Source organism: Sapajus apella, unplaced genomic scaffold, assembly GCF_009761245.1.
Source record: "Sapajus apella isolate SASKATOON/1434 unplaced genomic scaffold, GSC_monkey_1.0 scaffold1, whole genome shotgun sequence".
Lineage (NCBI taxonomy): Eukaryota > Metazoa > Chordata > Mammalia > Primates > Cebidae > Sapajus > Sapajus apella.
Window position 1 is genome coordinate 9,444,470 of NW_022436941.1, and position 23,825 is coordinate 9,468,294.

General features: G+C 38.9%; 1 protein-coding gene across 7 annotated transcripts in view; it reads right to left on the minus strand.

Moving 5' to 3' along the window:
• Positions 1-23,825, minus strand: part of CDC42SE2 (CDC42 small effector 2) — a 96,078-nt gene that overhangs the window by 16,063 nt on the left and 56,190 nt on the right. For 6 of the 7 annotated variants that reach the window (XM_032260554.1, XM_032260505.1, XM_032260432.1 and 3 more), the window contains one exon: positions 16,345-16,686. In XM_032260554.1, coding sequence (XP_032116445.1) covers positions 16,345-16,398 — 54 coding nt within the window. In that variant the 5' untranslated portion in view covers positions 16,399-16,686. Of the gene's footprint in view, positions 1-16,344; positions 16,687-21,625; positions 21,635-23,825 lie in introns of all 7 variants that reach the window. The other variant, XM_032260386.1, reaches the window with a different exon arrangement.

Sequence of the window (23,825 nt, forward strand, 5' to 3'; positions counted from 1 at the left end):
TAAGAAACAATGCTAGTTTATCTTTTTTAGGAGTAAGTAGGGAAAAAAGATGCTAACAGTTTTGTGCCTTTTTCTCTTAATAATATCACCTTTCCACTAAATTTTCCTTATTAGGAAGCTGTTTGTCCTGGCATATCCAAATGTAATCTTTACCCTCAGAGGATATAAATTTCTCAGTATGTGGGCAGGAAAATTATTGGGATTTCTTCCCCAGTGAGCTCCTTGACTGACAGGTAGAGAGGGAAGCTTCTAGGTTCTTGTCACAGTTCCACAAGACAGTGGCATGTGCAGGACAACAGACGCTTTCTAAGGCCTTATGCAGTCAACAAGTAAAGATAACTGCTTCTGATAACGCAGAGAGAACCACCTGGCTCAGCCAGAGGGCCCTCTCAAGCAGAGGGGGTGGTGGCATATACCAGAGAATCAGACCTACTTCCAGACCACTAGGAGTCGTCTTGATCATTCCTTGTCCTGTGAACAGGCAGAAGCAACTCCTAACAGTTCTCATTCTGCATCATTTCCTCTGGAAGGGGGTGTTTAGAGCTTACCAAAAGGCTCCACTTGGTCTATACCCCCATATTAAGTGATTTATTCTGTTCAGTTACTGCAGGACTGTATTGGGGGAGAACAGAAACCATGGTGTGCTCAGGCCACCACCCATCTCACCCAAAAAGAATGAACAGACATGCTTGTGAAAGAGGTGTATTAACACACTCACACATAATAATTCAGCAAACATGATTACTGTGGGAGAATAGTCAAAAGCTGATAACAAAACTAGTTCCCAAGAAGCTACCCTCACACTGAAAAGCAAAGGATGGGGAAGACTTCAGCTTACTTCTATCATACTGTGTTGTTAGGTAACTTACATATATAAATGTGAAAATAGTGAATATTTTTCAACTTGAACTATACCGAGCTGGGAGTCAGACCTTAGTATTGAAAGGTTTCTTCATGGCATCTAATCTGTTTGTGAGATATGAAAGAAGCTTCCAGTTCTTCCCTCCCTAAGGCTGAAGGAACTCAGCTGTCCAGAAACTGAAAGGAGCAACTGTGTTGCGCAAGCATAGTAAAGGTAAAGATCTAAGATAAAAATGGTAACATAAGCAAGAACCAGATCACATAGCGTTTGTGAAGGACTGAAGTGTGTGATCCTCCCAAGAACAATGGGAAGTAACCGAAAGGCTTTTCAAGCAGAGGAATAACATGATCAAATAGCTTTAGAAGACTATTCCACAATAGCTACAGGTAGAAAACAGGTTAGAAGAGGTCAAAAGAAGTTATTAATGTTGGTGAAAAGGGATTATGTGCATTCAACTAATAACACAGGTGGAAAGAAATGGATAGATTTGAGAAGTGGTCAGTAGATAAAATCAACAGCATTTGGTTGCAGGCTGGATCTGGTAACTGAGCAAGAGGGAGGAGTTAAGAAATATGCACAGACCAGATTTCAGTAGAGTGTGTGCAATTCACTGGGTTCTAAAAAGAATCCCAATTGGAGATAAGAGACAGAGAATGGCCAGCTTAACAAAGCCAAGTTAATGAGATTTCCTAGACAAACCAGATTTCTGTGATTGGGTAGAGAAGAAGCCATCAGAGGAGGCCAGAAAGAAACAGCCTGAAAGTCAATAGGAAAATCAGGAATGTGTGTACAAGTGTCAAGAGGGGGCAGGCAACAGAGCTGAAAGGTGATGAAAGGTCAATTGAAGCAGAAATATGTGCACTGGACTCAGCAATATCAAGTCGATGGGCACCTTAGTGAGTGCCATGTCAGTGGAGTAATGGGACGAGACACACTGGAGGGGATTAAGGTAGGTCTAAGAAGCAGAAAATGGAGAAAGAGAATAGACTACTTGGAAGAAAAGTCTGGCCTTCTGGACAGGAAGAAGACAGGTGAGTAACTCAAAGGAGAAAAGGAAATGAGGAGAGACTGAATTTTCCCCTGTAAGATGGCAGAGAATTCATTATGCTCGATTTCTAATGAGAAAGATCCAGTAAAAGAGGTAAAGAAAAAGAAAAAAGAAAAAGTGAACACAAAGAATGTAGACTGTCAACATTACAAGGTTCCTGAGAAGGCAGAAAAGGTGGATCCAGACACAGGTGGAGATGTTCTTTACACTCTTTCCTGTAACACTCTATCAAAAACCTGGATTTAAATATAATTAAATATTCTAAAATATAAAAATACAGTATTTTCGGGCACAATGTGGACATTTAAGGAATGGCACACTTGTTTGGTGTGCTGTATTAATAGTCATGGGTGGCTGGGCATGGTGGCTCATGCCTGTAATCCCAGCACTTTAGGAGGCCGAGGTGGGTGGATCATTTGAGGTCAGGAGTTCAAGACCAGCCTGGCAAAACCCTGTCTCCACTAAAAATACAAAAATTAGGCAGGCCAAAAAAATGATACAATAGACTTTGGGGACTTGGGGTTCCGGAAGAGTGGGGCAGGGGCGAGGGATAAAAGACCTCAAATATGGTGCAGTGTAATACTGCTCTGGTGACGAGTGCACCAGAATCACGCAAATCGCCACTAAAGAACTTAGTCATGTAACTAAATACCACCTGTATCCCAATAACTATGGAAAAATTAATATTAAAAAAAAATTAGGCAGGCATGGTTGCAGGCGCCTGTAATCCCAGCTACTCGAGAGGCTGAGGCAGGAGAACTGCTTGAACCCCAGGGGCGAAGGGGAAGGCTGCAGTCAGCTGAGATCATGTCACTGCACTCCAGCTTGGGTGACAGAGTAAGACTCTGTTTCAAAAGAAGAAGAAAAAAAGAATAGTCATGGGCAAAAAAGGGGAATTCCAGAGTTGGACCTCCACAAAGAAAAACAGGAAATGGTGCACTCTGCTCTGATACATATTAACTGTTGTCCGTAGCAGAGTCACCGTGTTTCCTGGAAACAAATTCTTTATAGGGAACTTTGTTAAGACCATCGACCATCTGAATACTTATCATCCTTAAAATATTAACTTTTATTCTGCATAAGGCAAAGCACCAGAGACCCAAATAAACTGTCGTGTTAGCGTGGAGGGGGCATTAGGCAAAATGTCTCTTCCCATGACTTTTTACATAATTATATCATAATTATTAAAGATAATGAACTAATATAATTTGGAATATATGCAAGGAGGAGAGAAACAGGTTAATTTCAAAGGATTTGCTACTGTGTTAACCTTGTTTGCATCCTTATCTAAACAACTATGTATATAACCATATTCTACCTCACATTTTGGACATGTGGATCAACTCTAGCTCGTAGAAAATGGTAATAACTTAATCACTCAAAAGTTAAAACTTCCCCAAAGACTATTCTCTGGGCAGCATAGTGTGCAAACACATCACTGAGAAGCAAATGAAGGCCAGGTCTCATCGAGGCCTACAGTAAGAGTACAAGATAGTACAGCCTGAGGTAGTTCTAGAAATAGACAGAGTGAATAAAGAAAATGAAGATACCTGCCATCTGGTACTGTGAAAAAAGCTGGAAATTTCAGGGTATAACATAGCAATTACGCAAATGTGGCCAAAGTAAATGAAAGGTTGAAAGCTACGCTACTGACTCAACTTCATGACCTAGAGAAAGTCAGCTGAGTTGTGTAACTGAATCCCTACATCCAGGAATTGTATCTAATAAGCCCACTGTTTCCAAATTATGTCGAGGCATCCCAGCAAAACCCAGGGGTGCCAGAGGATATTTTCAATTTAAGGGAAACACAGTGATGCTCAATGTGTGTTTGACACTGTACGAACTACTAGCTTCAGATAATTTGTAACCTCAATATGAGAACATACATTCTTTACAACAGCATATCTTTGTGAAGCTAAGTTTTCAGTGGTTGCTGTAAAAAAAAAACTCAAGCACTATGCAAAAGTCAACATGGAACCAGAAAATAAGGTGGTGTTCAGTCTGATTCCAGTTTGAGAAATTGTATAATCCTTACAGGCACAAACACACCATAAGTATGTAACTGGTTATTTAAGAGTTAAAAAAATTTGTCCTTTCAATTTATATCTATGTTTTTCAAGGCAAATAAGTTGTTGGGACATAAATCTTTACTAAGTTGTTTGTACCAAATTAGTTAATAAACATATCTGGTCCAGGCACCGTGGCTCACACCTGTAATCCCAGCACTTTGGGAGGCTGAAGGGCAGATCATCTGAGGTCAGTAGTTCAAGACCAGCTTGGCCAATATGGCAAAACCCCGTCTCTACCAAAAATACAAAAATTAGCAGGGTGTCAGGGCACGCACCTGTAATCCCAGCTACTCAGGAGGCTGAGGCAGGAGAATTACTGGAACCCAGGTGGCGGAGGTTGCAGTGAGCTGAGATTGCATCACTGCACTCCAACCTGGGCGACGAGCGAAACTCAGTCTCAAAAAAAATAAAAATAAACAAACAAGTCTATACGGTATTTCTCTTGGCCTAGAGGCACCATGAACAAATTACAGAATTGTTAGGGAACGTTTGGAAACCTCTGAAATAAGCTACATTAGTTTTTTGAAATTTTAACAGTATAATTAGGAACCAGGCATTTCTAAAACAAGCGGTTATTTTTTTCTATGATGCCAGTGACAGTGGTTCCCCGGGTGTATGAGCTGCTTCCAAGTTAATCAATCTAGTTCACAGTACAGGAAAAAAGGCTAACAAAAGTTGTAATAATATAAAAAATGGATTTGACATTTTTTGGTAAAAATGATCTTCCTAGTGGAATTCATTGACACAAAAAACGAAAATACCTTTTATGGTAGTAATGTCAACAAACTATATGAAATGCCTTTGCCCCAAGTCTGTCCCTACTTGGCAACGGTCTTCTCATTCTTTGAAACCCAGCTCAAACATAACATTCTGAGTTAAGGATGTTGGATATTTCCTGTTCTGAACATTCAGAGCTCACGGCTCATATTTCAATTATAGTACTTAAAACATCGTATTGTAACTTACTTGCTTACTGTTTGATTTTCCTACACTACTAAGAGTTCTTCTGTAACAGTAGCTGTGCCTGACACATAGTAGACAATAAATGACTGTTGAATGAATAAAAGGCTTTTTTAAAGAAACAATGTCAGCTCAGTTCTCTAAAAATTGTTTATCTTATCTAATATTATCGCCAAGTATCTCTCAAGAACCTATTATATTTGGAAGGTGTAAACAATGTAATGCCAATTCTAATAGAGTTTACATTTCTGCATAAAAAATACTTATTTGCTGAATTAATTTTCTCTGTTTCATAGAAATGCTGTGTGCTCCAGAGAGGTTTTAACTGTTGTCACTGTTTTAGTTTTTGTATTGGGCAGAACCTCTAAAGCAGTGGTTCTCAGGCTGTAGTGTACATCAGAATCCTGAGAAGGTTTGTTCAACACACGTTTCTCAGCTCTAGTCACAGAATAATTTCAGACTGGGCAAGTTTGGGGTGGGGCTTGAATTTGCATATCTAACAAGATTTCAAGTGATACTGATGGCTTAATGGTTTAGAAACACTGGCTCTAAAGATTAACAGCTGAATGACTATTATTAAAAAGTCCAGCTGGGCGGCGTGGCTCATGCCTGTAATCCTTGCACTTTGGGAGGCTGAGGTAGGTGGATTGCCTGAATTCAGGAGTTCGACACCAGCTTGGGCAATATGGCAAAACACCATCTCTACAAAAACACAAAAAATTAGCTGGGTGTGGTGGCACACCCCTGTAGTCCCAGCTACTCTTGAGGCTGAGTGAGGCACAAGGATTGTTTGAACCCGGGAGGCAGAGGTTGCAGTGAGTCGACATCATACCACTCCAGCCTGGGGAACAGGGCAAAACTCTGTCTAAAAAAAAAAGAAATTACATATATACAATTTTTCCATATACATATATATATATAAATTATATATATATAAAATATATATATAATTTTCATATATATATAGAGAGAGAGAGAGTCAAATAATAATAGATGGTGGTGAGGCTGCAGGGAAAAGGGAACACTTATACACTGCTGGGGGCAATGTAAATTAGTTCAGCCACTGTGGAAAGCAATATGGCAATTTCTCAAAGAAGTGAAAACAGAAGTATCATTTAACCCAGCACCTCCTTATGAGTATATACCCAAAGGAACATAAATCATTCTACTATAAAGACCCATCTACACGTATGTTCATTGTAGCACTATTCACAATCACAAAGTCATGGCATCAACCTAAATGCTCATCAATGGTAGACTGGATAAAGAAAACATGATACATGTATACCACGGAATACCACACAGCCATAAAAAAGCACTAGATCATGTCCTTTTTAGCAACCTGGATGGAGCTGGAGGCCATAAGCCTAAGAAGACTAACAGAGGAACATAATACCACATGTTCTCACTTATAAGTGGGCGCTAAACATTGAGTACACAGGGATACAAAGAGGGGAACAACAGATACCAAGACCGATGTGAGGGTAGAGGATAGGAGGAGGGAGAGGATCAGAAAAACTACCTAGTGGGGCCAGGCACAGTGGCTCACGCCTGTAATCCCAGCATTTTGGAGGCTGAGGCAGATGGATCACAAGGTCAGGAGTTCAAGACTAGCCTGGCCAAGATGGTGAAACACCATCTCTACTAAAAGTACAAAAATTCTCACACCTGTAATCACAGCACTTTGGGAGGCTGAGGCAGGTAGATTACAAGGTAAGGAGTTCAAGACCAGCCTGGCCAAGATGGTGAAACTCTGTCTCTACTAAAAATACAAAAATTAGTCCAGCATAGTGGCACGTGCCTGTAGTCCCAGCTACCACTGGATTAAAGAAGAAAACACAAAAGATTACAACTAGTAATGATTCCATTTAAAGTTAAAACAGGCAAACTAAATTATATAGTTTAGGGATACATATATACATGGTAAAATCATAAAACACAACAAGGAAGTGATTACCATAAAAATCAGGACAGCAGTTCCTCCAGGTGCTAGAATAGGGATGTGTGTAATTGGAAAGGACACAAGGAAGCTTCTGGCAATATCCTATTTCTTAATGAATAATATGTGCTTCATAATATGTTTCATAATTATACTGTACATTTATATGTAAAATAAATCCTTTCAAATTATTAATTTTTGGTATTAAAATGGTATTGTGGTTACATTGTGAGTCCTTATCTTTTAGGGATACTGAAATATTTATGGACAAAATGATATAATATCTCAGATTTGGCTTTAAAATAATAGAGGAAAGGATAAAGTGGATGGAATAAGGTGAAGATCCAACAAGAATTAAAGTTCTTCAAGTTGGGAGATGGGTACATGGGGTTCATTATACTATTGTCTACTTCTGAATATGTTTAAAAGCTTAAGTTTAAAAAAGCCTTTATGGAAATAGTTTAAAAATGAAGACACACCAGTTTCACAAATGGGAATTATATAGAGATTCAATACAGGTCTAACTGAAATCCCAACAGGCCTTATGAAAAACCTGACCAACTAATTTTAAAATTGATATGTCATAGTCAAGAACTAAGATTGGCAAAACACTACAAAAGATGAAAAAAGACAAAGGGATCTGACCTCCCAGATATCAAAACAATATTAATGCAAATAGAAGACACTGTGTATCATCCTGTATTGGCATCAGGATGAACAAATGGTGAAACAGAATCTAGAGTCTGGCTCATGCATATACGGAAGCCTGATAATGTACAGTGCATACCAGTGGGGAAGGGAAAGACTTCTGATTAAGTCGTGGGACAGAGGGTTCCCCATATGGAAAATAAATACACTTAAATCCTTTCTTCAAAAATCTATTCGAGGCTTCTATGTAAAAGGCAAAATTATTCCACTTTTACAGGGAAATTTGGGTGAATTATCCTTATGACTGAGAGGTAAGAAAACATTCTTAAGCACAAAAATATAAGCCAAAAAAGGTACTTTGCTAAGTCACACATAACCAATAAAAAATTTGTATTCAGAACATAAAAGGGAAGTCTATGAATAAATAAGAAATTTTTAAAATGTACAAAAGACACAAACAGGTATGTCTTTCACACAAAAGGAAACCATACTGCGCCACAAACACATGAAGTGCTTTGCTTAACCTCTCTAGCAATCAGAAAAGAACGATACCATGAAATCCCACCTTACCCACCAGACTGACAAAAATTAAAATGTGAGAAAACATCAAGCATTAATGAAGATGTTGTGAAAGTGAAACTGTACCACATGAATGTGGGAGCAATTATCCCTTTACAAAATAATTTGGCACTATCTTGTGAAACTGATCATGCTCACACCCCACAACTCAGTATTTCCACTTTTAGATATATATGCTACAGAAACAAGTATACTCAAAGTCATGTATATAGTGAGATATGTACAAGAATTTACAGCATAGTTTGTAATAGAAAAAAAAAACTTAAAACTAGAAACTACTCAAATGTCCAACAATAGGCCATTTATATTGGGTAGGAGTTTAAATCTGTTTATTGTTGTATATCATTACATGTTATATAGATACATAATCTGTTTTTTGAGACAGGGTCTCACTCTGTTGCCCAGGCCAGAGTGCAGTGGTGCAATCCTGGCTCACTCGGCTTCAACCTCCCATGCTTAAGCAATCCTCCTACTTCAGCCTCCCAAGTAGCTGGGACTACAGGCACACACTACCACACACAGCTAGCTTTAAAAATTTTTTGTAGAGATGGGGTCTTACTATGTTGCCCAGGCTGGTCTCTATAACTCCTAGGCTCAAGCAATCCTCCCACCTCAGCCTCCCAAAGTGCTGGGATTACAGGTGCAAGGCACTGCACCTGGCCTGTTTTCTATTTTTTGTATCAAATATATTACAGTTTGAAAAAAGATTTAATTTTTGTTTTAAAGACTATTATTGATTACTTTTGCTGGTATCACATTTTAAGTAACTAAAAATTGCAACAACCACATGGTTTACTAAGAAATAGCTTGCTTCCTCTTGAAGTATGTAGTTAAAAACAAAAACAAAAACAAAAACAAAACAAAACAAAACACCTCCAATCTGAACGGAAAAGCATTAAAGCAAAATTCTTTCTCTATAGTTTTATAAGTTTCTACAAACTTATAAAAGTATTATACTTTCAAAACATAAATAGTTTTCTACTGCCTTCTTACCCCTTTTCCCCATCTTGAACTCATACTGAATGCTACAGACACTAGCTTACCAACAGTTCCTAATTGGTTAAGGGCACAGACAACAGTATTGGAACACCAGAACCTGTTTGTTTCACAGTTTTGAAAACAGACTTGCTAGTTTGTTTTCGAGTACATATAGACAAATTCAAACTATCTCCACAGTTAAAGGAGCTGAAGAAGTACAATATACAGTGAATACCATCTACTACATTCCAAAGTGACTATATCTACAAGAAAATAGGGTAGTCAGTCCTAACGCAGGGGAGGTAGTTCCAGTATATTAGTCTTTAGAATTTCTAGGTTTAGTAGCACAGTTAAAACGTTTGAATCAGTCTTCTATGATGTTTTTCTAAAAAGTAGGGTTATTTTTCATTTCTCAACTGATAAAGCTAATTTTCTTCTTTCATTAAGTAAATTCATTTAGTTAAGTGTTTTGAGATGACTACAGTTTTATAATGTGATTCTGTGTGAAATTAAATCAGGAACATGCACATTTGTGTTTTCAGAAAAAGGAAAAAAGATGGCACTTTTACTATACTCATACCTAATTTAGGGTGTAAAATGTGGTTCCTGAAAATGGAAGTTCTCTACAAATCTGTGCCATCTGAAGTTATTATAGCATAGTAGCTATGGAGATCCATCATATTTGGGCAATCACTCTTCTGTTTTACATAAATCCCCTCATGGAGTGCCCTCAGCTAGAGTTTCCTCTAGTCACCTTTCACGGAATTGTTGGTTCATTCTCTGAGGCTGCAGTAATGATTCTGATGTTTTCTAAAATGTCTAAGGTCTTATAGCAATCCCTAGCTGTCTGATTTATCTCCACTCGGTTTCCTCAGCCACTTCCCTTGAAGAAACCTTGAACTGTCTAAACACCAAGCACAGTGCACTTCCTTTCTTTCATTGTGGCAAGTCCAGCACCATCACTTGCACACATCCTCATGCCCCAACTCCAACTATTATAGGTTAAAACTATGCATCCAAACAACAAACGGCAGAAAGAAAAGCCACTGGAGGGCATAAGCAACCTTATTGCAGAACAGATTCCATACTCAGCTCCAGAGAGCTGAATAGACTGAGAGTGCATGAAGGAGTGAGGTTGCTCACTGGCCTACAGTGTGCAGTATGGTTTGTCAGTGCTTTCAGTCTGAGCATACAGTAAGTCAAACCACTAGAAAAAGTATGTATTCTTCCACATACTTTGGTTTGCTGCTCTAAACCATTAGATGATTTCCTGTTTCACAAGAATAAAAACCAATATCTTTTCATGACCTGGAGGGCCAAACATGAACTGGCCTTTGGTTACCTCTTTCACCTCATTCCCACCATGGCCCCATGCCTCACAGCCACTCTGCCTTGTCTGATGTTCTGCTCACACACCCAACCTTGCATTTACTAGTCCTTCTGAGTAAAATGCTGGGCCCTAGGTGTCTGTGTAGCTTACTCCCTTAAACTTGTACCTATATAGCACTTAATCTGAGAAGCCTTCCCTGAACACACTATATAGATTAATATCCCCAATTCTCCCACATCATTCGCTTTTTTCTTGCTTTTTCCACAGAGCACCTGGTATCATATACACCTATTTGTACAGTATATATGTCCTCCACTAGAGAGCCATGATGGTAGAGATAACATCTGTTGCACTCACTGTTATCTCACTACTACCTAGATCATTGTAGAAATACCTGAGTGTTATTGTTACAAATGTACAGTAACTGCATACATGTCCAAAATAACACATTCGAAGGCCAAGCGTGGTGGCTCATGCCTTTAATTCCCAGCACTCTGGGAGGCCGAAGTGGGTGGATCACTTGAAGTCAGGAGTTCAAGATCAGCCTGGCCAAAAATGTGAAACACTGTCTCAACTAAAATACAAAAATTAACTGGGTGTGGTGGTGCATGCCTGTAATCCCAGCTACTTGGGAGGCTGAGGCAGGAGAATTGCTTCAACCTAGGAGGCGGAGGTTGCAATGAAATGAGATAGAACCACTGCACTCCACCTCATGAGACAGAGTAAGATTCCCTCTCAAAAAAACAAAAAACAAAAACAAAAGGCCAGGCTCAGTGGCTCATGCTGGTAATCCCAGCCCTTTGGGAAGCCAAGGCAGGCAGGATCAACTGAGGTCAGGAGTTTGACACTAGCCTGGCTAACATGGCAAAACCTCGTCTCTACTAAAAATACAAAAATAAGCTGGGCATGGTGGTGGCTGCCTATAATTCCAGCTACTTGGGAGGTTGAGGCAGGAGAACCGCTTGAACCCAGGAGGCGGAGGTTGCAGTGAGCCGAGATCATACCATTGTACTCCGGCCTAGACAAAAAGAGCAAAACTCTGTCTCAAAAAAAAAAAAAGCCAGGAACAAAAACAAAGTAACCCATTCCAGAGACAAATAGCATTACAAAAAAAATCAGTGCTATGTGAGAAAACATTAGATGAGAATGCAAATAAAATTAACAGAAAAGTCGTTTTTCTTCTGTAAATCAGGGTTCCTTGTTTTGAAAACTACCTTAGAAGTTTGCCAATACTTTGACCCTCCATAAGCTGGTGAAGAATTCACTATAGTTCTGTCAAGAGCTAACAAATCTTTTTAAAAAATTAAATTACAAGGCAGCAACCATCCAATTAAAACCTTAGCTATATCTAGCCACAGCAACTATAGCATTTATAATCAGTTAACATGTTTTGGATTATCACAGCTCAAAACATTGGGGCTCTAGTATACTCTGTATTGTACTACATTAAAATGAAGGAGTAGGAAGAGAAAAATGATTATTCTACTATACTCAGAAAAATGCATTCTATTTTCTTCCTAATATTGGGTTGTTCCTTTCCGCACACATGGAATGTGCAAGAGCAGGGGGTGATAGGGAATGAGTGGGAGAGTTGGCATGCAGCAATTTATTTCAGTAAATACTTTAGAAAAGAAAACTTTAGCAGATGATCAAGCAGCTTTCAGATAAGGCAGCCTTAATACTGTTTAGAATGCCAAGGGTATGTTTTTGTATAATGTAAAGAAACAAAAATCATTAGTGATTCTTTACATCTATTTCCTGATGCCAACAAGCAAGCTATTCCTCCATTATGGTGACCACAAACCCCCATTAAGTTTTGTGTAACTTTTCTCAGGAATCAAAAAGGTAAGAAATCAGATGTCCATGGAATTTTTGTGAAATATTTCACATAAATATGTATTCATTAAACAACAACAAACACCATATTAAATGTTGTATTGATACAGAAGTGCTGGGAAGAGAAGAGTATGGTCCCTTTAAATGATATGGCGGGGGAGACAGGAATGTGCTGGGTAGAGAAAGGCAGGTCCCTGGCTAGGACTCCACCCCCATGGACATAGGTGGGACAGGCACTCCTGGTTTTGCATCCACATGTTGCATTTTCCAAGACCACCCTGGCCCGCAATGTCCCCATCCTAGGCCTATAAAAACCCAGGATCTTAGCGGGCAGACATACAGGCAGCCAGACATCGAGAGGAGCACAACAGTGGAGGAAGACACAAGTGGCTGATGGCTAGAGGATACTGGGGGAGCACACCTGCAGAAGAACACACCAACAAATGCCAGCACGCCAGCAGGCCATTAACCAGTGAGATGAGGCAAAGTTTGGCTGGGGCAGTCTTTGGCTGGGGCAGTTGGAGGAGAGCTGGGGCTGCCAAGAGATCTAACTCCAGGGGAAAATCATCTCCTTTCTGGCTCCCCCATTGGCAGGGAGCTAATTCCACTCAGTAAAACTTTGCACTCATTCTCCAGGCCCATATATGATCCAATTCTTCTGGTATGCCAAAGCAAAAACCCAGTATACAGAAAAAGCCCTGTCCTTGTGATAAAGCAGAGGGTCTAACTGAGCTAGTTATAAGCCACCTATAGATGGCAAACTAAAGGAGCACCTGTAAGCCCACTGGGGCTTCAGCTGTGAAGATTCACCCCTAGACACTGCCGTGGGGTTGGAGCCCCATAGCCTGCCCATCTGTATGCTCCCCTAGAGGTGTGAGCCGCAGGGCAGTGAAGAAGCAAGCCACGGCCCCATCACTCACCTCCAAGTGGGACAAGGGAACTTTTCCCATTTCACTATGAGAGAAACTCAAGTTGCAAATCCTTTGTGTAGCAGAAAACATATTTCTGAAGTCTCATAACTCCAGTGCCTTATGCTCCTGCTATTTAAATACCTAATCTGTGTCTTCCTATTTAAGCTATTTGGTAAGTATACATTTATAATATATTGAAGAGAATTCACTTTATTACATACCCTGTGAATACTGGCAGTAAGTAAAGGTTTTAAAATATGGCAACTTGACTTCTGGTTTCTGATCTGGTATATAAGGAGCTTGGAAGTCATCATTCCTATCCACATAACAAAAACAAAGCCGATCAAACTGACAATATCTCTTCTTAGATCCATCAGAGAAGTGAGGTCACAGAGAAAACTGCTTCCCCTAAAACTATAGACAGGCAAGTGGACACAGAGAAATCAACCAGCAGAAACCTTTACAGGATCCAGTACCAGTGTAGGAAAACCTAAACTGTAATTGATGAATAGCAGGATGCTCAGCGTGAACGACAGACTCCAGGGGAAACTAGTCTTAGGGAACCCCTATGCTTTGTGGGTTTTTCCTCAGGGAACCCTACCAGATTCCCACGTGAAGATCAGAGAAAAATTTGTGTTTCAGCAAAAAGAAGGGAAGGGCAGCCATACTAAAATACACCAGAGCATTCTGTTCTTAACAAGGTTTGCTTTGAAGAGAAACTATTTTACCAGAGCCTAATCAACTAGTTTTTTACAAAAACCAACTTGGGGAGAAGGGAAATATCCAGCTCCAGTCTCCTCTACCCTTTTGTGCCTTACCTAAGGGGTAAAAAACAAAACTGAGAAGCATTTTGTGTAGGTCACAGAAAATATGCACCGGCTCACTGAAAGACTGAGACATAATCATAGCAATACAATACGTCTCCCTCCCCTCCCCCACACCTTACCACCACATCTACAGGGCTCCTGTACCATAGGGGATTGCAAATGAAACAACAGCATGCCTCAGATCTTATTTAAGAAGTCTCTAGAGAAACACAAAGACAAGGGACAAAAACAAGGACACCAGATGAAATTTTATCCTCCAACACCTATAGCTACAGCAAATAGTAAAAATGGCCTAATCCCTAACCAGATAAAACACCACACTAAGGGCCTATTTACCTTGGTTCCTTTTACCCAGTATAATATGTTCAAAAAAAAAAAAAAAAAAAAAAAAGATTACAGGGCATACTTAAAACAATATGGCAATATGACTCAAGTGTTCCTACTGAGAGTCCTTGACTACCGAAAATGTCATTTCTAATAGTATCACAGATTATAACAAATCAGGATAAGTAAGGATGTTCAGCTATCACTGGCAATACTGACCATTATACTGAAGGCCTTAGAAAATTCAGCTAAGATTCCAAAAGGATAAATAATTTAAATAGAAAATGATTTAAAAAGTCACTATTTGGAGACATCTGTAAGATATATGCATTTCAGCTAACTATTAAACTAATTCGGCCAGAAGTAGTGGCTCACGGCTCAATCCCAGCACTCTAGAGGCCGAGGTGGGCAGATCACCTGAGGTCAGGAGTTCGAGACCAGCCTGGCCAACATGGCAAAACCCCATCTCTACTAAAAACACCAAAAAATTAGCTGCACGTGGTGGTACACACCTGTAATCCTAGCTACTCTGGAGGCTGAGGCAAGAGAATCACTTGAATCCAGGAAGTGGCGGTTGCAGTGAGCTGAGATCGTGCCACTGCACTCTAGCCTGGGCGACACAGCGGGACTCCATCTCAAAAATAAATGAACTAATTCAAGTGTTCACAAGCATTCAGTGAGATGTCTGGATAAAAAATTAGCATATAAGAATTATTAGATTCCTATGCACTAGTAATAACCAGCTAGGAAATACAGTAAAAGCCATAACTAGAACAAGTCTAACAAGAAATGTGCAAGTTTATGTAATGAAGTTTTAGAACTTTACAAAAAGAATATTAAAGGTTCTACATAAATGAAGATATATACCATGCTTCTAACTGAATTACTGAAAATTCTTTTTTATTTTTTAATTTTTATTTTTGGAGACACAGTTTTCCTCTTGTTGCCTAGGCTGCAATGCAATGATGTGATCTTGCCTCACTGCAACCTCTGTCTCCTGGGTTCAAGTGATTCTCTTACCTCAGCCTCCTGAGTAGTTGGGATTACAGGTGCCTGCCACCACACCCAACTAAATTTTGAATTTTCTGTAGAGACAGGGTTTCACCACATTGGTCAGGCTGGTCTCGAATTCCTGACCTCAGGATTAGCGGAGCATGGTGCTGCATGTCTGTAATCTCAGCTACCTGGGAGGCTGAGGCTGGAGTGTAATGGTGTGATCTTGGCTTACTGCAACTTGAAGCCAGGAAGTGGAAGTTGCAGTGAGCCGAGATCATGCCATTGCACTCTAGCTTGGCAACAAGAGTGAAACTCTGAAGATGGACAGGACAGGACAGGACAGGGAAAGGAAAGAAAAGAAGAAAGGAAAGGAAACGAGAGGAGGTAGGAGGGGAGGGAAGAAGGAAGGGGGGAGGGAGGGGGACAGAGAGAAAGAGGAAGGAAGGGAGGGAGGGAAGGAGGGAATTTAGAGGCTGGAGGGCAGGATTTTGGTAGAGGTAACAATATGTGCATACATTAGAGGACACAAAAACAGGGCATACACCAAGAAGTCAGTCAATATCACTTATAATCTATATGACTTTGGGCAAAAAACTGAACCTGCTTCAACTGAAAAATAAGGACAATGATATGCTCCTCAGAGGGTTAATCTGAGGAAAATGAGATGGTAAGCTGAGAAGAATATGATGGCATCTGGCTGCCGCATCTTCCATCCACTGACCTCCAAGGCTGATGCATCTGTTTTACCTCAGGTTATTGTCTCCTTTCTCTCTCACTGTTCCTCCAGAAGCTATTTGACAAAAGAATACATCCTCTCAGGAATCTAAAATGAATAATCTAGCAAAGTTCTTGACATACAGTATTTACTTTAAAAACATTATTTTTTTTTAACGTATGTTGAGTTCCACTGAACTATTCTCTGCTATAATCTCTTGCACTACTTTGCAATTACTGCTAGGATCCCAATTCTCAGTTTGAGAACCAATAGTATGTTTAATAAGCACCCCACCTGATGTGTCCACATACTTCATACTTACAGGCTGAGGCTGTTCTGCAATACAGCAGTTGAAACACAACCAGAATTCACTCATGCTTACAGTCCACAGTGTAAATGAGCACCAATGAAGGTTCCAAATCTCAATTCAGGAAGTTCCACAAGAAACGCTCCTCAATACGATGAATATCCAGTGATGCCAAGATGAAATTTTATTATTTCACTGTGTTTCGTTCCTGGAAGTCAAGTATCTTACACGGTCAATTTAATAATGAAAAATTCAGAGTGTTTCCTCTCTTTGCTTCTGGTTCTACAGAGACTCCTTTCTGAACCACCACGAAGGTATAAAAATTGTTGTCTTGACCCAGGGACTATAACAGATAGTCTAGGGGGAAAAAAAAGAAAAAGTAAAAAAAAAGTTAACTTTACTTATTCTTGAAAACTTTTATTTCTTAAAATAAATATTACCCAAAAAAGTAAACACTGAAAAAAAAATCAAGATTTTAACAAACTGATATTCATTCAACAAGTTATTTTTGAGCAACTTTTTGAGTGTCAAGTTCTAGGTGTAGTAGTGAAAGCAGACAGAAATCTTTGCCTTCATGGGGCATCCTATTTTATGGCTACAAAAGTATGGATTATTTTAATGAGTTATTTTTTAAAAATCACTAATTACAACATGACTGCCACATATAAGTTTCTAATTCCAAGAAGAAATAACTGATGACCATTTTCATATAGGTTTCTTCAGTTGAGTCCTTTATTCTCACAGACAACTCAGACAGTAATTGACATAGCAATGAACTCTAAGGAGATAAGCAGGTACAGTTCATTAAAAACCATAAACAAAATTATCACCTTATCCTCTGGAATTAGAACTGTACATGAAAAATGGGTAGGGGTTAAGTTAGGCTTTCGTCTGTAAATTGAGCTATTACATCGCTACCACTCCCACTGTCATCACCAGAATGTGTGTTGGTCAAAATACTATACATCCCACCACGGCAAACCAAGCTGAGTCTATCAGAATCTTTGTCAGGCAATTTTCTATCTGCAGTTGGACAAAGAGTTAAACCTATTTATTCTTGCTGACTGCCAAGCTGTTGACTTTAAAGATGTCCTTAGTCAATAATATCCTATACCTCATGTGGTAGATAGTTTTGAGATAATAATGCTGACAAGCAGAGGCAAAAGAGAAGTGGCAAGTCAAGATGACATGAATCTCTGATTCTAGGCATCCCTAAGATCAGTTTCACCTGTGCACCAGAAGTTTAGTTTTGTGAGACAACATCTCCCTCTTTAGCCTGAAGTTATGATGAAGTAGGTTTATATCACTTGCAGATTATTATAATAGTCGAGTGAAGATGTCCAATAGACAGTTTGATATATAGATCTGACACCAAAGAGAACTTTTGCAATCATCAGATTATGACTAAAGCAATGAATGGTCTCTAGGGAAAACAGTATCATGAGAAGCAAAGTACGCTCAAGAGAGTCCTCTGAGTAAGAACAGCATTTAAATCATGGGTAGAAAAAGAAAGGTCTACAAAGGAGGTTTGGCTTTTATCAGAAGTAGAAGAGGAAAATCTGTTAAATGTGGTATCACTGGAGACTGTTTCAAGGAGAAAGCGGGTAGCAGTTTCCTGAGACAGGAAACACTGAAGACTATTCCTTAGACTGTGCAGCAAACACAGTGTGGCCCTGGCTACAGCAGATTCAGTAAAGTAGTGTGGGTAGAAATCAGATTACAGGAGGTAAAGATGTGAGTGAAAGGAAAGCAGCAGAGTCAACAAATGTAGAAAATGTTCGCAAAAAGAATGGATATAAAGTTTAAAAAGTAGAGTGGTAGAATGAAGGAAAAGAACCATTCTTGAAATGAAAAGATTAAAGACTCAAGATGTATCAATCTGACTGTGTTCAAAGAGATGCTAACATTTTTGTCCCAAGTGGTGAAATATAAATCACTTATTCACAGATTCTGGAAGAAGACCTCATATATTTATAAGCTTTGCCAACTATAAATCAGTTACAACCACATTACAGGATCACAGAGGCCTGAACATTAAGTGAAATTAAATTCCTCCCTTTTGCTTTCTCCAAAGCCATGACTCTAAACCTGGAAAGATAGAAATGACAGTAATTTGTATAGCTGTACAGATGAAGACGTAATGTGAAGTTAATGCACACATCCTCAGTGTCACAAATCTGGGCAGTAAAACAAGGCATGAATTCAGGACCCTGATTCTACAATCCAGAAGAGAAGCCCCCTAACATATAGGAAAATGACGTGTTAAGATTTAAGCATATGTCCAAGGAATATCAGAAGAAAGAAAAGTTTACATTTTTGCTCTTAATTAAAAACCAGAACCTGGAATGTTTACTTAAGCAGAGATGAACATTTCTTATCTCACCCAAACTCTAAACCAAGGGAAGTGGCAGTCTTTGGCCAATGAATTGGATAAATATGTTTTAAGTTTTATAGGCTCAAAGAACAGTATCACTTACTTCCTCCATCCAATCTTCTTAAGTAGGAATATAAATAGTTTTGATAACATTATTTCAGTACTGATGTATAAGTTTAACTTCACCCTGGATCCAATATCTAGCCCATTAAGAAGGCTTTGTGAAATTAAAAAAAAAATTTTTTTTTAGATAAGGTCTCTCTCTATTGCCCAGGCTGGAATGCAGTGGCATGATCACAGTTCACTGCAACCTTGACTTTCTGGGCTCAGGTAATCCTCCCGCCTCAGCCTCCCAAGTAGCTGGGACTACAGGTGTGTGCCACCACACTTGGCTAATTTTTTATTTTTTGTAGAGACAAAGCCTCACTATGCTGCCCAGGCTGGTCTCAAACTGCTGGGCTCAAGCAATCCTCATACCTCAGCCTCCCAAAGGGCTGGGATAATAGAGGTAAGTCAACGCACCCAGCCTAAAAGTACAGTAAGTTCTGCTTCTATGTATTTCCATTTAGATGACAGATCTGCTAAAATATATTTTCAAACCAAGAGGATGTTTGCAATTCCATGGATTTTTATTTGTTAAGTGAATATAAAGATCTTAAAATGTTTCAGACATGCTTTGGAAAGTGGTATCAATACATGTTCTACCTTCTTGCTTTTCTAAACACACTTTCTTTTTGTAGAACTGTTTTCTAAAATAAATATACTTAAAACATATTTACATATAAACACCTTCAGGGAAATACTGAATTCTTCACAAAAATTCCAGCACTGCCGCTAATACTAACTATACTAATAGTTATTTTCACTTCTTGAGCTGAAAGCTGCTTAAAACATGACCATTTAAAAAACGTATACTTTTTGAAATCTTTAGATCACAAAAGAAGAGTCACTTTGCAATAACATCAACATCTAAACTTGGCTTTAAACACAGCGCAGCACATTCCACACATAACTAAGGGGTCAGACTGGTCTACAGCACAAGAGAGTATTTTACCAACACATAGATTCCTAAGACCTAAGATTTTAGAAAGGGAAGGGACTTTCAAAGATAACATCATGGAACTAGCTCATTAAATAGCTTATCCAAGGCCACTTAGCTAGTGAGCTTCCTTGAACTTGCTTACAAATGAGATCAACATGAGGAGAAAAGTGCAATAGTATTCTGTATTCAAAATAGCCAACATCAGTTCCCCTCCTCTTCCTTTTTGCCACCTAAATCAAATGCTACAGATATCAGCTTCCTACCTGTATCAAGTTTTACTGCTGATAACTTAGTGAAGTTATATTCCAACATGCTACCCACAGTTTAAAAAAAAAAATGCTTTTTAGGTCAACTTCCAAAGAAAAAATAATGTTTTGATGTGAAAAACTGGACAGTGGGGCATGCCAGTCTGGTCTCAAACTCCTGGGCTCAAGAAATCTGCCTGCTTTCACCTCCCAAAATGCTGGGATTATAGGCATGAGCCACCACACCTGGCCACTATGCAATTTATATGTATTTTTTAATAATAATTTTTTTTTCAGATGGAGTTTTGCTCTGTCGCTGAGGCTGGAGTGCAGTGGAATGATCTTAGCTAATTGCAACCTCTGCCTCAAGGGTTTAAACAATTCTCATGCCTCAGCCTCCTGAGTAGCTGCGACTACAAGCACCCACCACCATGCCCGGCTAATTTTATATTTTTTTTAGTAGAGATGGGGTTTCACCATGTTGGCTATGCTGGTCTTGAATGCCTGACCTCAAGTGATTCGCTTGCCTCAGCCTCCCTAAGTGCTGAGATTACAGGCATGAGCCTTAAATGATAAATATTTAAATGAAATATGAATTTAAAAAGTAGGCCGGGATAGTGGCTCACACCTGTAATCCCAGCATTCTGGGAGGCTAAACTGTGAGGATTACATGAGGCCAGGAGTTCAAGACCAGCATGGCCAACGCAGTGAAACTCGTCTCTACTCAAAATATAAAAATCAGCTGGGCGTGGTGGCACACACTTGTAATCCAAGCTACTTGGGTGACTGTGGCACAAGACTTGCTTGAACATGGGAGGTGGAGCTTGCAGTGAGCAGAGATATGCCACTGTACTCCAGCCTGGGCAACAGAGCAAGACCTTTTCTCAAAAAAAAAAAAAAAAAAAAAGAAAAGAAAAGAAAAGGAAAAAAAAGTATTAATAAATACTGGGCCAGGTTTGGTGATTCACACCTGTAATCTCAGCATTTTGGGATGCTGAGGCAGAAGGATTGCTTAAGACCAAGAGTTTGAGAGCAACCTAGGCAACATGACAAAATTCCGTAACTACAAAAAATTTAAAAATTAGCCAGGTGTGGTGGCAAGCACTTGTGGACCCAGCTACTTAGAAGGCTGAGTTTGGAGGATCACTTGAGCCCAGGAGGTCAAGGCTGCAGTACGCCAAGATGCACCACTGCACTAAAGCCTGGGCAACAGAGAGTGACCCTATCTAAAACAAACAAACAAACAAAAAAACTAACAACAAGCAGTTGATCATAATGAATTGAGGAAGATCAGAGATGGAAATGCAAAACTCAGAATCAAGTATAAGTGAGCAGAACACCCTTGCTAGAGACTTTTGAAGAACTGGTAAAATTATTGGGGAAGAGGCTTTGAAGTTCCATCAGATGCCAAAGAGGTTTCTGCCAGAAATGCAAAAATTAATCAATTACCAAGAATAAATTATTAATAAAGCTTATTGATAGCTGTACCAGCATGAAATCTAAAACTAGCTGAAATAACTGATACTGATGTGTGGGACAAGACCCTTTTGAAAAAAACTAACTTATTTTAAGATGATCTTTCAAGCTATGTATTTAACACACAGCTACTTCTGTGTGGTTAATCAAAGTCCAAACCACTCTTCCCTGAACTTAGTTATAAAAGGCTGAGCTACGGATGCACATATAATTGTCAAAATAGGAGGGTTAAGTTTTTCCTTATATTAAAAATGACTGATTATAGACTTTCCTATAGTTTCATGTAAAGATAATTATCAGCATGCACTCTTTTTCACATCTACCTTCTTTCATTAAGCATGTTTTTAAGATTTATCTATGTTATCTCTATTAGTAATTCATTTGTTTTTATTGCTAAGTAGATTTCCATTATATGGATATGGTATAATTTGTCCATTCATCTGTTGATGGATATTAATGTTTTTCCAGCTTTTTGCTATTAAAAATAAAGCTATTATGATTATGAACATCTGTAACAGAAGGGTTTCTGTGAGGAGTGAAGGTGGTTAATAAAAAGAGAAGTGTTTCTGTAAAAAAGTTTTTCTCTCTCCTGGGTAAATACCTGGAATGAAAATGCTGGTTGATATACTAAGTATGATTTTAACTTTATTAAGAAACTTCTAAATCAGTTTTACCATTCTGCATTCCTGCCAGCAATGTATGAGAGTTCCAGTTATTCTTTATCCTACCAACTCTTTGTGCTATCAATCTTTTTAATTCTAGTCATCCTAGTTGGTGTATAGTAGTATCTCACTGTGGTTTACGTTTGCACTTTCCTGATAAATGATGATATTAAGTCTTTTCATGTGCTTTTTGGCCATTCACATATTTACTTTGGGTAATTATGTCCCAACCCTTTGCCCATTTCTAAATTTAGTCATCTTACTGAGTTGTGTTCTTCATATATTTTAGGTCAATCAAACCTTTCTCCAATATAAGCATAGTGAATATTTTGTCCTGGTCTTTGTCTTCCTAACAACATCTTTGAAACGTTGATAATGTCTTCTACATAAGCTTTATTTCTTATGATTTCTGATTTTGGGGTTCTAAAATTTTTTTTGCATAACCCAAAGTTGCAAAAAATAATCTATTTTTTTCTAGACCTTTCAATTTTTATGTCTATAATCCATTTTTAATTGATTTTTGACAGAATAAAGGCCAATTAAAAAAAATATGGCTATCCAGTTGTTCTAGCTCATTTACTGATGATATCCTATTAGATTAATTTAGCACCTTTATTGAAAATCAGGGCTGGACTTGATGGCTCACACCTGTAATCCTAGCACTTTGGGAGGCCAAGGCAGGCAGACCGCTTGAGCTTAGGAGTTCAAGACCAGCCTGGGCAACAGGATGGCAAAACCCTGTCTCTACAAAAACTACAAAAATTAGCTGGGCATGGTCTCATATGCCTGTAGTCCCAGTTACTTGGTGGGGGCTGAGGCAGGAGGACTACCTGAGCCTGGGAGGTCGAGGTTGCAGTGAGCCATGACTGTACCACTGCACTCCAGCCTGAATGACAGTGAGACCCTCTCTAAAAAAAATTAAATAAAATCACTGTGAATAATCTACTTCTAGACTGATAATTGTACTGCATTGGTCTATTTGTCAATCCAATGCCAGTACCATTATAATAAAGCTTAGAAGTAAGGTAGTGATTAGTCTTCCAATTTACTCTTTTTTGAAATTGCTTTTAATTTTCTAGGTCCTTTACATTTTCATATATATTTTAGAAGAAGCTTGTTAACTGCTACCAGAAAAAAGCCTCCGGTGATTCTGACTGGGACTGCATTTATTCTAACAATTATTTGAAGGATAATTATATTTTAACAGTATTGAGTGTTCTAATCCAAGAACATGGCATATCCAATGTTTTGTAGTTTTCAATAAATAGGTTTTGCATGTATTTTGTTATATGACTTTTAACTTTGTTTATACCTTTCATATCAGGGCTTTAAAGCCTTATATAGTCAAATGTCAATTTTCATAGATTAGTGGTTTTATCTTACTTAAGAAAGCTTTCTTTATCTCAGAATCATAGACCTATCTTCCCATTATAGTTCTGTTTAGGTTTACTGTTTGTTTTTTGGTTTTTGAGATGGAGTCTTACTCTGCTGCCCAGGCTGGTGTGCAGCGGCTCTGTCTCAGCTCACGGCAACCTTGGTCTCCCAGGTTCAAGCGTTTGTCCTACCTCAGCCTCTTGAGTAGCTGGGATTATAGGCACGCACCAACACACCCAGTTAATTTTTTGTAGTTTTAGTCAAGACGGTGTTTCACCATGTTGGCCAGGCTGGTCTTGAACTCCTGACCTTGTGATCCGCCG